Source organism: Engystomops pustulosus, chromosome 11 (assembly GCF_040894005.1).
Source record: "Engystomops pustulosus chromosome 11, aEngPut4.maternal, whole genome shotgun sequence".
Lineage (NCBI taxonomy): Eukaryota > Metazoa > Chordata > Amphibia > Anura > Leptodactylidae > Engystomops > Engystomops pustulosus.
Genome location: NC_092421.1, coordinates 1405012 through 1419679, shown reverse-complemented (window position 1 = coordinate 1419679; position 14668 = coordinate 1405012). Strand labels below are relative to the sequence as shown.

General features: G+C 47.4%; 1 protein-coding gene across 1 annotated transcript; it reads right to left on the bottom strand.

The window, feature by feature from the left end:
• Positions 1–2150: 2150 nt before the first annotated feature.
• LOC140106314 (gastrula zinc finger protein XlCGF66.1-like) lies at positions 2151–14641 on the bottom strand. The gene is made up of 6 exons (XM_072130702.1): positions 14417–14641; positions 10971–11069; positions 10772–10894; positions 10367–10490; positions 3775–3899; positions 2151–3524 (listed from the first exon to the last, which is right to left on the bottom strand). The coding sequence occupies exons 2-6, from the start codon at positions 11046–11048 to the stop codon at positions 2763–2765; spliced, it is 1212 nt and encodes a 403-aa protein (XP_071986803.1). The 5' UTR covers positions 11049–11069; positions 14417–14641; the 3' UTR covers positions 2151–2762.
• Positions 14642–14668: the final 27 nt, after the last annotated feature.

The following is a 14668-nucleotide window of genomic DNA, read 5'->3' as shown; positions in this document are numbered from 1 at the left end:
GGTCTCCTCTATGATAGGCCTGCTCTGGGGGTCTCCTCTATGATAGGCCTGCTCTGGGGGTCTCCTCTATGATAGGCCTGCTCTGGGGGTCTCCTCTATGATAGGCCTGCTCTGGGGGTCTCCTCTGTTATAGGCCTGCTCTGGGGGGTCTCCTCTATTATAGGCCTGCTCTGGGGGTCTCCTCTGTTATAGGCCTGCTCTGGGGGTCTCCTCTATGATAGGCCTGCTCTGGGGGTCTCCTCTGTTATAGGCCTGCTCTGGGGGTCTCCTCTGTTATAGGCCTGCTCTGGGGGTCTCCTCTATGATAGGCCTGCTCTGGGGGTCTCCACTATGATAGGCCTGCTCTGGGGGTCTCCTCTGTTATAGGCCTGCTCTGGGGGTCTCCTCTGTTATAGGCCTGCTCTGGGGGTCTCCTCTATGATAGGCCTGCTCTGGGGGTCCCCTCTGTTATAGGCCTGCTCTGGGGGTCTCCTCTATGATAGGCCTGCTCTGGGGGTCTCCTCTATGATAGGCCTGCTCTGGGGGTCTCCTCTGTTATAGGCCTGCTCTGGGGGTCTCCTCTATGATAGGCCTGCTCTGGGGGTCTCCTCTATGATAGGCCTGCTCTGGGGGTCTCCTCTATGATAGGCCTGCTCTGGGGGGTCTCCTCTATGATAGGCCTGCTCTGGGGGTCTCCTCTATGATAGGCCTGCTCTGGGGGTCTCCTCTATGATAGGCCTGCTCTGGGGGTCTCCTCTATGATAGGCCTGCTCTGGGGGTCTCCTCTATGATAGGCCTGCTCTGGGGGTCTCCTCTATGATAGGCCTGCTCTGGGGGTCTCCTCTATGATAGGCCTGCTCTGGGGGTCTCCTCTATGATAGGCCTGCTCTGGGGGTCTCCTCTGTTATAGGCCTGCTCTGGGGGGTCTCCTCTATTATAGGCCTGCTCTGGGGGTCTCCTCTGTTATAGGCCTGCTCTGGGGGTCTCCTCTATGATAGGCCTGCTCTGGGGGTCTCCTCTGTTATAGGCCTGCTCTGGGGGTCTCCTCTGTTATAGGCCTGCTCTGGGGGTCTCCTCTATGATAGGCCTGCTCTGGGGGTCTCCACTATGATAGGCCTGCTCTGGGGGTCTCCTCTGTTATAGGCCTGCTCTGGGGGTCTCCTCTGTTATAGGCCTGCTCTGGGGGTCTCCTCTATGATAGGCCTGCTCTGGGGGTCCCCTCTGTTATAGGCCTGCTCTGGGGGTCTCCTCTATGATAGGCCTGCTCTGGGGGTCTCCTCTATGATAGGCCTGCTCTGGGGGTCTCCTCTGTTATAGGCCTGCTCTGGGGGTCTCCTCTATGATAGGCCTGCTCTGGGGGTCTCCTCTATGATAGGCCTGCTCTGGGGGTCTCCTCTATGATAGGCCTGCTCTGGGGGGTCTCCTCTATGATAGGCCTGCTCTGGGGGTCTCCTCTATGATAGGCCTGCTCTGGGGGTCTCCTCTATGATAGGCCTGCTCTGGGGGTCTCCTCTATGATAGGCCTGCTCTGGGGGTCTCCTCTATGATAGGCCTGCTCTGGGGGTCTCCTCTATGATAGGCCTGCTCTGGGGGTCTCCTCTATGATAGGCCTGCTCTGGGGGTCTCCTCTATGATAGGCCTGCTCTGGGGGTCTCCTCTATGATAGGCCTGCTCTGGGGGTCTCCTCTATGATAGGCCTGCTCTGGGGGTCTCCTCTGTGATAGGCCTGCTCTGGGGGGTCTCCTCTGTTATAGGCCTGCTCTGGGGGGTCTCCTCTGTTATAGGCCTGCTCTGGGGGTCTCCTCTGTTATAGGCCTGCTCTGGGGGTCTCCTCTATGATAGGCCTGCTCTGGGGGTCTCCTCTATGATAGGCCTGCTCTGGGGGTCTCCTCTATGATAGGCCTGCTCTGGGGGTCTCCTCTATGATAGGCCTGCTCTGGGGGTCTCCTCTGTGATAGGCCTGCTCTGGGGGGTCTCCTCTGTTATAGGCCTGCTCTGGGGGGTCTCCTCTGTTATAGGCCTGCTCTGGGGGGTCTCCTCTGTTATAGGCCTGCTCTGGGGGTCTCCTCTGTTATAGGCCTGCTCTGGGGGTCTCCTCTATGATAGGCCTGCTCTGGGGGTCTCCTCTATGATAGGCCTGCTCTGGGGTCTCCACTAAGACAAATCCCAGACACTGCTGAGAGATTTATTAAAGGGCTTATACAGAACTTATACAAATCTGATGGGCAGTCACACATAGAAGGAGCCGCCAGATGATAAATCTCCCCCATAAAGTATATACATCATATAATTATACATTATACACCAACCATATATATATTATACACATAAATAAAATCTACACGCACCACACATCATATACACGCACATACAGTATATACACACACACAAACATATATAGCATATACACACATGCATTTATACACTTATACACACACATACATGCACTCGCCGTCTTCTTATCCCAGGGCCAAGTAACTACTGACCGCATGGGGGAAGTACAGATGATAGATTCCGAATCCTGCCGTCCCCTCCCCCCGTCATTTCTTATCAGCGCTCCCATTTAAGTTGCGTGTTATATAGATATTATACAGAACAATGTGCAGCATAGGGTGTATATAATGGTGCACGTGCTCCACTAGTTAGTGGCGGGTTGGATGTCGGGGCCCCCTGACACTGCGGGCCCCATTGCAGCTGCTATGGCTGCCCCCCATATTATTATGGCCCTGGTCTAAGCCCATCGAGACGTTCATCCCAGTCACAAATCCCACTTCCCAATGGCCTCATTGTGTAAAAAGTTCCCCACATTTGGTCTTCTCTCGGCTGTGCACCCGTCGGTGTCTATTGAGATCGGACTTGTGAGTGAAGCTTTTCCTGCACTCCTTACACAGATGAGGCTTCACTCCGGCGTGAATCCTTTGGTGGTCGATGAGGTAGGACTTATAGGCAAAGCATTTGCCACAGTCGGGGCAGGAGAACGGCTTCTCCCCGGTGTGCACCCTGCGGTGATTGACCAGGATGGATTTATGAGCGAAGCACTTGCCGCAGTCGTAACACAGGAAAGGTCTCTCCCCCGTGTGGATTCTCCGGTGATAGACAAGAGCCGATTTCTGGGTGAAACATTTCCCGCACTCGGTACACGAGAACGGCCTCTCCCCCGTGTGAGTTCTCAAGTGTCTGATCAGATCGGCGTTCTGGGCGAAGGTTTTGCAGCAGTCAGAACACTGGAAGGTTTTATCGTTTCTTCTGACCGCGCCCGGTTTCAGGACCTCGGTCAGAGCGGAAGGTTCCTCTAAACTGCTGGAGTCAGAGGTCAGAGCCGCGAGGAGATGGAGGTGATGGAGGGGCTCATCCTGCGGCTCAGGTACCAGACTCTCCTCTGGCTTACAATGAGGGTCACGGCCTTTGTCCCATGTATCCGAGCTGCTGTATTTTCCATCGTTATTGATGTAAGTCGGAGTCTCTTCCTCCGGGGAGACGTGTTCCGTTTTTAGCTCCTCTTCCAGCTTTCTTACCTCATCTTTAATCTTTACTAAATCTTCATCCTGTGAAAACAACAGCAGAATAACAGAGTCATGTAATAAGGGGGTGCGTGTGGCTAACCCCTACAGCTCTAGAAGAAGATCTGAGGCTTCCGATAGGACATAATGACGTGTGGCCACTGAGCCGAGGACCAGGACCACCGAGGCCACGCAATGGGTCAGCAGTCATGGAGCCTGCGATGGGTCCGAATGTACAACACAACCCAATATGAAGTTCTGACAATTCTTGGAATACTCAGAATCTGTGTGTTACCTTACAACATGTGGAACCTTCAGTCCCCGGATGACTCGCTTGGACGCCAGGAATTTCCTGTGGGAAATCTTGTGAACACATAGGACTGAGACATCTCTCTGCAGGAGCTTCTTCATTGTCTCCATCTAAAATACACAAAATGTTCCGAATGAGAGGACGAATAATCTCACACATAGGGACAAGCACTCGAGTCTTGGACAGACATAAGAGCCGTCTGCTGAGATTATCCCACATCTAAGCTGAGCCACTAACGGACGATCCTTCTTAGCAGGGGTGTCCACTGCATCCACAAGACACATGAGGGGCACCCCACCATGAAGGCCCATTGTATTGGGGATTAACAACATAAAAAAAAACCCAAACACCAGCACTAACGCCGACATCATCCTAAGGCCATATGTGATGTCCGCGTAAATGCGGAGGCAGAAGAGGAGGAAGCGCCAATAGTGACAATGTATAAATCTGAAGGAAAACAACACATTGATCATCTGTAGCCGGACAGGATCCATACGGGAGAACACTTGGCCGAGGTCTATCGGATCAGTGCACTCAGACGTACAGAGAAGACGTAGCTGAGGGGTTTGTCAATAGTCAAAGTCCCCAAAAATGTTACGTTATAGTATAAAAAATGTATCCGGGTACAAGGTGTGATCAGGGATCGGATATCTATAGGACATTACGGAATCTTTGTTGACTATTAGTAAACAGATAAAGTTGAGAACTTTGCATTTTTGGTCCTGGACCTCAGATGATCCGGTGGATTAGTAAATAAATGGATCTGGTTTAACCAATGATAATAAATAAGAAAACAGAAAGCGCAGATCCGTTCATAAAAAAGTGTGCACCCAATAAAGTTGTATCTTGGTTAAGGTTTACGTGAATCCGGAGCGATCCGGACGTTTGGGGCTGAGTCCGGGGTGGCCGCGTGCGTGATAGCGCCACTCCCAGCAATGTGACAGAGACTTCGTCTAGGGGCGAGCGCACCATGTAGTGCACCCCAGGGCAGGCGCATAATCCGGGGGCAGTACCATACGGCTTGTGTGCAGAGATGGAATTTCTATAGAATAGAGACTGTTACATTTATGAGAGATTGATGTATGTAGTAGTAATACAGCGAGGGCCACAGTATTGTGCACTCTGCACATGACATAAGGACTAATAAGGACTAATAAGGACTAATAAGGACGATCTTATCATAAATACAAAGGAAGGAAAGAAATTCTGCGCTCGCCATCCATTAAACGTCTCGTCTTTATTTCACTTCTTCATAAAAGCGGCGACACGGGAGGGAGCGCAGGGGAGAAGTGCCGGAGGACGACTCGTTTCGCGCTATACAAGGCACTTCCTGTATTTAACCCCTTCAGGTCGGAGCCATTTGAGGAGCTCGGGGCCAGGCCGGGTTTGTTACATTTGCCCCGTGACATTACAGGAGGTTGGACCTTTGTGAGGCTTCAGCGTATCCCGGGGATTGGGAGGATTTGCTCTTCATAGTAACAGAAACCTGGTGACAGCAGCCAAGTAACTTCATATCTAACACCCCACATGTCCTGCTTCATATGGGCCGGGGCGCTTCTGCCTCCTCGCTCCTTTCTAGGCTGTTGGGGGGTTCACAATTTCAGGTGCAATTTTTCTCATTTTTATGATAATCATGAAAACCCTTATTTAGAGGCTCCGGCTCAAAGGAATCAGAGGCCTAAACAGCAGTAACACCCCAGAAATGTGTGAAAAATCTACTTTAAGAAGTGTGTTATATGGATGTTGTGATACCCAATATGTTGTGTTTTTTGGGTCATTTTCACTTTGTTTTATTTGATTATTGCATGGGATGGGATGGGACTTTTTTTGTAAACTTTTTTTTCACCGTTTTATTTTGTCCCAGGGTCTGCATAGGCTGACATTAGCAGAGTGCACGATCCTACCAGGCTGCTACTGATGGCAGCCCTGGGGTCCTTATCGGATTCCTACAATAATATCTGCTGCATCGATATAACATCGTTCCTGACATTAAAGGGAACCTGTCGCCAGGAGAGCCATCTTTAACCCCTTAAGGACGGAGGGTTTTTCGGCTAATTTCTCGCTCTCCAACTTCAAAAATCCATAACTTTTTCATTTTTACGTGTACAGACCTGTGTGAGGACTTATTTTGTGCGTAACAAATTTTACTTTCCCGTGATGTTATTTATTTTAACATGCCGTGTACTGCGAAGCTGAAAAAAAATTCCAAATGTGGAAAAATTGAAAAAAAACATCACGTGCTTGACGTTCTTGTGGGCTCAGTTTTTACGACTTTCACTCTTCGCTCCAAATAACACACCTACTTTATTCTTTGGTTCGGTGCGATCGCGGTGATACCAAATTTATAGGTTTTATTGTGTTTTAATACATTTTCAAAAATTAAACGAATGTGTACAAAAAAGAAAAAAATTTTTTTGCCATCTTCTGACGCTAATAACTTTTTCATACTTTGGCGCACGGAAATGTGTGAGGGGTCATTTTTTGCGAAATGAGGCGACGTTTTCATTGCTTCCATTTTGAGGTCTGTGCGACATTTTGATCATTTTTTATTTCATTTTTTATGTTATGTAAAAAGGTGTAAAAGTCGCATTTTGGACATTTGGGCGCCATTTCCCGCCTCGGAGGTCACCGCCGGCCGTAACCGTTTTTATATTTTGATAGATCGGGCATTTTGGGACGCGGCGATACCTAATATGTCTGTGATTTTTACTGTTTGTTATGTTTTATATCCGTTCTAGGGAAAGGGGGGTGATTTGAACTTTTAATATTTTATTAATTTTTTTTATTTTTTAAACTTTTTTTTTTCTTTTTTTTTTCACTATTTTTTAGACCATCTAGGGTACATTAACCCTAGATGATCAGATCGCTCCTACCATATACTGCAATACTACAGTATTGCAATATATGGCGTTTTTGCAGGTCTTACATTACAATGAGCCACTGGCTCATTGTAACGAACCTGCATAAACCATGTAGCCTCGTGTCAAGAGAAGACCCGAGGCTACCATGGTAACCGATCGCCGCCCCCCGATGACATTCGGGGGTGTGGCGATCGAAAAAAAGATGGCGGCGCCCGCGCGCCGCCGTCTTTTAAACGCCGCCCGCGACTTTGCGGGCGGCGTTTAGAGGGTTAATAGCCGCGATCGGTGCAAGCACCGACCGCGGTTATTAGCGGTGGGGGTTTTGTGCAGAATGCAAAAACCCCCACCTCTGTATGAAGAGGACTCAGCCCGTGAGCCCTCTTCATACATCCCTTATACCTCTGCGCCGTAGAGCTACGGCGCAGAGCGTTAAGGGGTTAACACCCCCCAGTCCCCACAGAGCATAGTACATACACTGCCAAAGAGTTTATCTATAAAAATAGGTTTTACAGAAAAAAAAATATGTGATATAGAACCTTTCATTAGTATGTGCTGTGTGACTGGCACTCGTCCCCTGGGGGGGGCTATAGAGGAGCAGTCCCCTCCCCCACCCCTGGGAAACTGCTCCTCCATGTGTCCTTTTCAAATATATAAAGACGCCCATCACTCGGGATTGGCTGTAGAGGAGCAGGGGGCGTCGCCAAGCCGAGCGGATTTCGGCGCTGGCTTTCACGCAACAGAAAACGTGGGGGGGGCGTGGCCATCGGACAACCTAACGGATCTAGAAAAACCACGGAATTTAAAAAACGATTTGTGCCGCAAGATCAGCACTCACATGCACCATGAAGAAGCAGGTGAACTCCGGCGGACCTCGGCGCAGCAGCGACACCTGCAGGATATCGGGCACACGACCTTCATAAATCACTGGAAAACCCGAACACTCGCCGGACAACGCACCACGGGATCGCGACTGGACCGGGTAAGTAAATGACCCCCATTGTTCATGAAGTCTGTTAATCCATTAATTGTTTTACAATCGTCTGCAATTTTGACTTTTTTATTTCTTTGGCCACATGAATGTGATTTTAAATAATGTACAAATTCTTAGCGGATAAAATACCACAACGCTCCACAAAGATTGATCCCCAATCTCTCCCCAGTGTAACGATCCCCCATATTCACAGCAGTTCCGCATTGTCCCTTTATAACGGTTATACAAATTTTACTTTTTTGGTAATTTGGACACATAAGGGGCTTATTTTCAGCGACAAGAGATGCACTTTACTAATACTTCATTTTAGTGGGTCATGAGTTCATTGGCGAGATTTTATTAACTCTTAATTTAAGTAGGGAAAGAAAATCATAAATTCTGGTTTTCCTTTCTTTTTGTATTTTTTGGGGGTCGTCCACTGTACCATAAAAATAACATATAGGGGCTTATTTACTAATGGTCCGCGGATCGCACTTTCGTCGGACTGTTCATGGTTTTGGGGATTTGCACCACTGGGACATGTATTTAGCAGGGGATTGTGTCGCATGCGATCGGATAGTGGCGCAGCTGCGCTGCTTTCATGCGACAGAAATGGGGGGGGGCAGCCAGATCCAACTGGTTCGGACTGAGTGCGGGATTTAACCTGCAAATTGTTGCAACCAATGCACTTGCACGCACCGGGAAGGAGATGGTGAACTCATGCAGGATATCGGGCGCAGGATCTTAGTGACTCCCCGCACAGCGCATTATACACAGACAATGCACTTACATGCACCAGGAAGAAGAAGGTGAACTCCGGGGACCTGAGCGGGGAAGCGACACATGAAGGATATCGGGCGCAGGATCTTAGTGACTCCCCGCACAGCGCATTATACACAGACAATGCACTTACATGCACCAGGAAGAAGAAGGTGAACACCGGGGACCTGAGCGGGGAAGTGACACATGCAGGATATCGGGCGCAGGATCTTAGTGACTCCCCGCACAGCGCATTATACACGGACAATGCACTTACATGCACCAGGAAGAAGAAGGTGAACTCCGGGGACCTGAGCGGGGAAGCGACACATGCAGGATATCGGGTGCAGGATCTTAGTGACTCCCCGCACAGCGCATTATACACGGACAATGCACTTACATGCACCAGGAAGAAGAAGGTGAACTCCAGGGACCTGAGCGTGGAAGCGACACATGCAGGATATCGGGTGCAGGATCTTAGTGACTCCCTGCACAGCGCATTATACACGGACAATGCACTTACATGCACCAGGAAGAAGAAGGTGAACTCCGGGGACCTGAGCGGGGAAGTGACACATGCAGGATATCGGGTGCAGGATCTTAGTGACTCCCCGCACAGCGCATTATACACGGACAATGCACTTACATGCACCAGGAAGAAGAAGGTGAACTCCGGGGACCTGAGCGGGGAAGTGACACATGCAGGATATCGGATGCAGGATCTTAGTGACTCCCGGCACAGCGCATTATACACGGACAATGCACTTACATGCACCAGGAAGAAGAAGGTGAACTCCATGGACCTGAGCGGGGAAGTGACACATGCAGGATATCAGGCGCAGGATCTTAGTGACTCCCCGCACAGCGCATTATACACGGACAATGCACTTACATGCACCAGGAAGAAGGTGAACTCCGGGGACCTGAGCGGGGAAGCGACACATGCAGGATATCGGGTGCAGGATCTTACTGACTCCCCGCACAGCGCATTATACACGGACAATGCACTTACATACACCAGGAAGAAGAAGGTGAACTCCGGGGACCTGAGCGGGGAAGCGACACATGCAGGATATCGGGGGCAGGATCTTAGTGACTCCCCGCACAGCGCATTATACACGGACAATGCACTTACATGCACCAGGAAGAAGGTGAACTCCGGGGACCTGAGCGGGGAAGCGACACATGCAGGATATCGGGCGCAGGATCTTAGTGACTCACCGCACACCGCATTATACACGGACAATGCACTTACATGCACCAGGAAGAAGAAGGTGAACTCCGGGGACCTGAGTGGGGAAGCGTCACATGCAGTATATCGGGGGCAGGATCTTAGTGACTCCCCGCACAGCGCATTATACACGGACAATGCACTTACATGCACCAGGAAGAAGGTGAACTCCGGGGATCTGAGCGGGGAAGCGACACATGCAGGATATCGGGTGCAGGATCTTAGTGACTCCCCGCACAGCACATGATCGTTGGAACAATGCACTTTGGATGAACTCCTCGGCCGGGTAAGTAAATGTCCCCCAATATCTTTATTCTATGGATCAATATGATTACGATGATACCTAATTTATTTAGTTTTTTAAAATATATTTTTACAATTTTTCTGAAGAAAACCTAATATAGAGAAAATCTCATTTATTTGAGGTTTCTATGCCCCCAGCATCCTGCCAGCCAGAACAGGACCTGGGCATCGCAAAGGTGATTACAGTGTTCATTTTTCTATAGACTCGAGTATAGGCCTAGATAGAAAGGTCTCTAATTAATAAAAGTGAAGTAACACACGGGTGACCAATGGGTCTGGGTGAGGTCATTTAGAGCCATGAATCTATCACATGACCTGGTGTTAGGATGTGGCTCTATATAATAAGTATATAACCCTGACAATCAGAAACACCACGGGGGGGACTAATGCGAGGACTTTATTATATCGGCAAATCCCTTTAAGAAATGTGAGATAATGATTGTCTCCCCTCACCTGGTGATGTGCGGGTCCGGGGGTCCTGCAGCATGAGGTCCTGGTACTGGTCCTTGTGTTCCTCTATGTAGTCCCACTCCTCCAGGGAGAAATGGACCGTGACGTCCTGACACCTCACAGGGACCTGAGACACAATGATGATACAGTCATTGTCCAGACACCTCCATGGGTCCAAACATTAGATTAAGCTCAGCAGAACCTTCCTCAGCGGGTCCAGCATCACAGTCCTGTTCTGGGTCATTGGGACATGTCTACGTTACTACGGTAATGGGATAAAGCTGGAATAACCATTAATGGCCTCCAATGGGAATAAATGAAAGGCAGATTGTGGACAGAGTGAAACACTGTGATAAGACACCAGCCCTGCTATCTGGAGGCGGCGCACTCCCCGGGGCGGATACTCACCTCTCCATTCAGGAGCTCAATGATCTTCCAGGAGAGGTTCAGGATCTTCTGCTCATTGGCCATTGTGCGGCTCCGGACGCAGGACGTTTCGCCTCGACTCGTCTTCTTTACCGGAGAGTAATCCTAATAATACACAATTATAATGAGCAGAACATGAATCACACAACAGTCACAGTGGTGGTCGTCTCCAAAACCTCACCTCTCCGGTCAGCAGGTGGAGGATCTCCAGGGTCAGGTCTAATATTCTCTGCGTCATATCCCATCCTCCCGTCTCCATTACAGCGAGAGCCGCTGCGTCCTGCGCAGAGAAGACACAAAGACAACAATCATTACACCACTATATACTGTGTGTAGTGATGGAGGGATATTGTATATACTGTGTGTGTGTATAGTGATGGAGGGATATTGTATATACTGTGTGTGTGTAGTGATAGAGGGATATTGTATATACTGTGTGTGTGTGTAGTGATAGAGGGATATTGTATATACTGTGTGTGTAGTGATAGAGGGATATTGTATATACTGTGTGTGTAGTGATAGAGGGATATTGTATATACTGTGTGTGTGTGTAGTGATAGAGGGATATTGTATATACTGTGTGTGTGTAGTGATAGAGGGATATTGTATATACTGTGTGTAGTGATGGAGGGATATTGTATATACTGTGTGTGTGTAGTGATAGAGGGATATTGTATATACTGTGTGTGTGTGTAGTGATAGAGGGATATTGTATATACTGTGTGTGTGTGTAGTGATAGAGGGATATTGTATATACTGTGTGTGTGTAGTGATAGAGGGATATTGTATATACTGTGTGTGTGTGTAGTGATAGAGGGATATTGTATATACTGTGTGTGTGTAGTGATAGAGGGATATTGTATATACTGTGTGTGTGTGTAGTGATAGAGGGATATTGTATATACTGTGTGTGTGTAGTGATGGAGGGATATTGTATATACTGTGTGTGTGTAGTGATAGAGGGATATTGTATATACTGTGTGTGTGTGTAGTGATAGAGGGATATTGTATATACTGTGTGTGTGTGTAGTGATAGAGGGATATTGTATATACTGTGTGTGTGTAGTGATAGAGGGATATTGTATATACTGTGTGTGTGTGTAGTGATAGAGGGATATTGTATATACTGTGTGTGTGTGTGTGTAGTGATAGAGGGATATTGTATATACTGTGTGTGTGTGTAGTGATAGAGGGATATTGTATATACTGTGTGTGTGTAGTGATGGAGGGATATTGTATATACTGTGTGTGTGTAGTGATAGAGGGATATTGTATATACTGTGTGTGTGTGTAGTGATAGAGGGATATTGTATATACTGTGTGTGTGTGTAGTGATAGAGGGATATTGTATATACTGTGTGTGTGTAGTGATAGAGGGATATTGTATATACTGTGTGTGTGTGTAGTGATAGAGGGATATTGTATATACTGTGTGTAGTGATAGAGGGATATTGTATATACTGTGTGTGTGTGTGTAGTGATAGAGGGATATTGTATATACTGTGTGTGTGTAGTGATAGAGGGATATTGTATATACTGTGTGTGTGTGTAGTGATAGAGGGATATTGTATATACTGTGTGTGTGTAGTGATAGAGGGATATTGTATATACTGTGTGTGTGTGTAGTGATAGAGGGATATTGTATATACTGTGTGTGTGTAGTGATAGAGGGATATTGTATATACTGTGTGTGTGTGTAGTGATAGAGGGATATTGTATATACTGTGTGTGTGTGTAGTGATAGAGGGATATTGTATATACTGTGTGTGTGTGTAGTGATAGAGGGATATTGTATATACTGTGTGTAGTGATAGAGGGATATTGTATATACTGTGTGTGTGTGTGTAGTGATAGAGGGATATTGTATATACTGTGTGTGTGTAGTGATAGAGGGATATTGTATATACTGTGTGTGTGTGTAGTGATAGAGGGATATTGTATATACTGTGTGTGTGTAGTGATAGAGGGATATTGTATATACTGTGTGTGTGTGTAGTGATAGAGGGATATTGTATATACTGTGTGTGTGTGTAGTGATAGAGGGATATTGTATATACTGTGTGTGTGTAGTGATAGAGGGATATTGTATATACTGTGTGTGTGTGTAGTGATAGAGGGATATTGTATATACTGTGTGTGTGTGTAGTGATAGAGGGATATTGTATATACTGTGTGTGTAGTGATAGAGGGATATTGTATATACTGTGTGTGTGTAGTGATAGAGGGATATTGTATATACTGTGTGTGTGTGTAGTGATAGAGGGATATTGTATATACTGTGTGTGTGTGTAGTGATAGAGGGATATTGTATATACTGTGTGTGTAGTGATAGAGGGATATTGTATATACTGTGTGTGTGTAGTGATAGAGGGATATTGTATATACTGTGTGTGTGTGTGTAGTGATAGAGGGATATTGTATATACTGTGTGTGTGTGTAGTGATAGAGGGATATTGTATATACTGTGTGTGTGTGTGTAGTGATAGAGGGATATTGTATATACTGTGTGTGTAGTGATAGAGGGATATTGTATATACTGTGTGTGTGTGTAGTGATAGAGGGATATTGTATATACTGTGTGTGTGTGTAGTGATAGAGGGATATTGTATATACTGTGTGTGTGTGTAGTGATAGAGGGATATTGTATATACTGTGTGTGTGTGTAGTGATAGAGGGATATTGTATATACTGTGTGTGTAGTGATAGAGGGATATTGTATATACTGTGTGTGTGTGTGTGTAGTGATAGAGGGATATTGTATATACTGTGTGTGTGTGTGTAGTGATGGAGGGATATTGTATATACTGTGTGTGTGTGTGTAGTGATAGAGGGATATTGTATATACTGTGTGTGTGTATAGTGATAGAGGGATATTGTATATACTGTGTGTGTGTGTGTAGTGATAGAGGGATATTGTATATACTGTGTGTGTGTGTAGTGATAGAGGGATATTGTATATACTGTGTGTGTGTGTGTAGTGATAGAGGGATATTGTATATACTGTGTGTGTGTGTAGTGATAGAGGGATATTGTATATACTGTGTGTGTGTAGTGATAGAGGGATATTGTATATACTGATAGATGAGGGCACCGCATGTAGAGATCAGTGGGCACCGCATGTAGAGGTAAGTGGGCACCGCATGTAGAGGTAAGTGGGCACCGCATGTAGAGGTAAGTGGGCACCGCATGTAGAGGTAAGTGGGCACCGCAGGTAGAGGTCAGTGGGCACAGCATGTAGAGGTAAGTGGGCACCGCAGGTAGAGGTAAGTGGGCACCGCAGGTAGAGGTCAGTGGGCACAGCATGTAGAGGTAAGTGGGCACCGCATGTAGAGGTCAGTGGGCACAGCATGTAGAGGTAAGTGGGCACCGCATGTAGAGGTAAGTGGGCACCGCATGTAGAGGTAAGTGGGCACAGCATGTAGAGGTAAGTGGGCACCGCATGTAGAGGTAGGTGGGCACCGCATGTAGAGGTAGGTGGGCACAGCATGTAGAGGTAAGTGGGCACCGCATGTAGAGGTGCATTGTGGGAATGCTGGTAGTGAGGGTGATGACATTTGTATTGCACATTACTACATAATATTAGCAAGACATTAATAACAAGAAATGACATGAATAAAAGGCGATTACTTCTATGAGGGGACTGCTGCTCCAGTCACACACACACTGGGAGTTGTAGTCATGTAGAAGCCTCAGGGGATTCTGGGAGCTGTAGTGCTGGGAGGCCGGGAGGACGCTTATCCACACCGCTCAGACAGGAGTCCTCCGCAGTACTCCGGAAACATGGCCGCCGCTGTGCTGTAATAACGACACTTGCGGCTCGCTAAGGATTGGCCGCTTTCTCTCTAGTGTTGATGGTTTCGCGATGACGTCATGGAATCG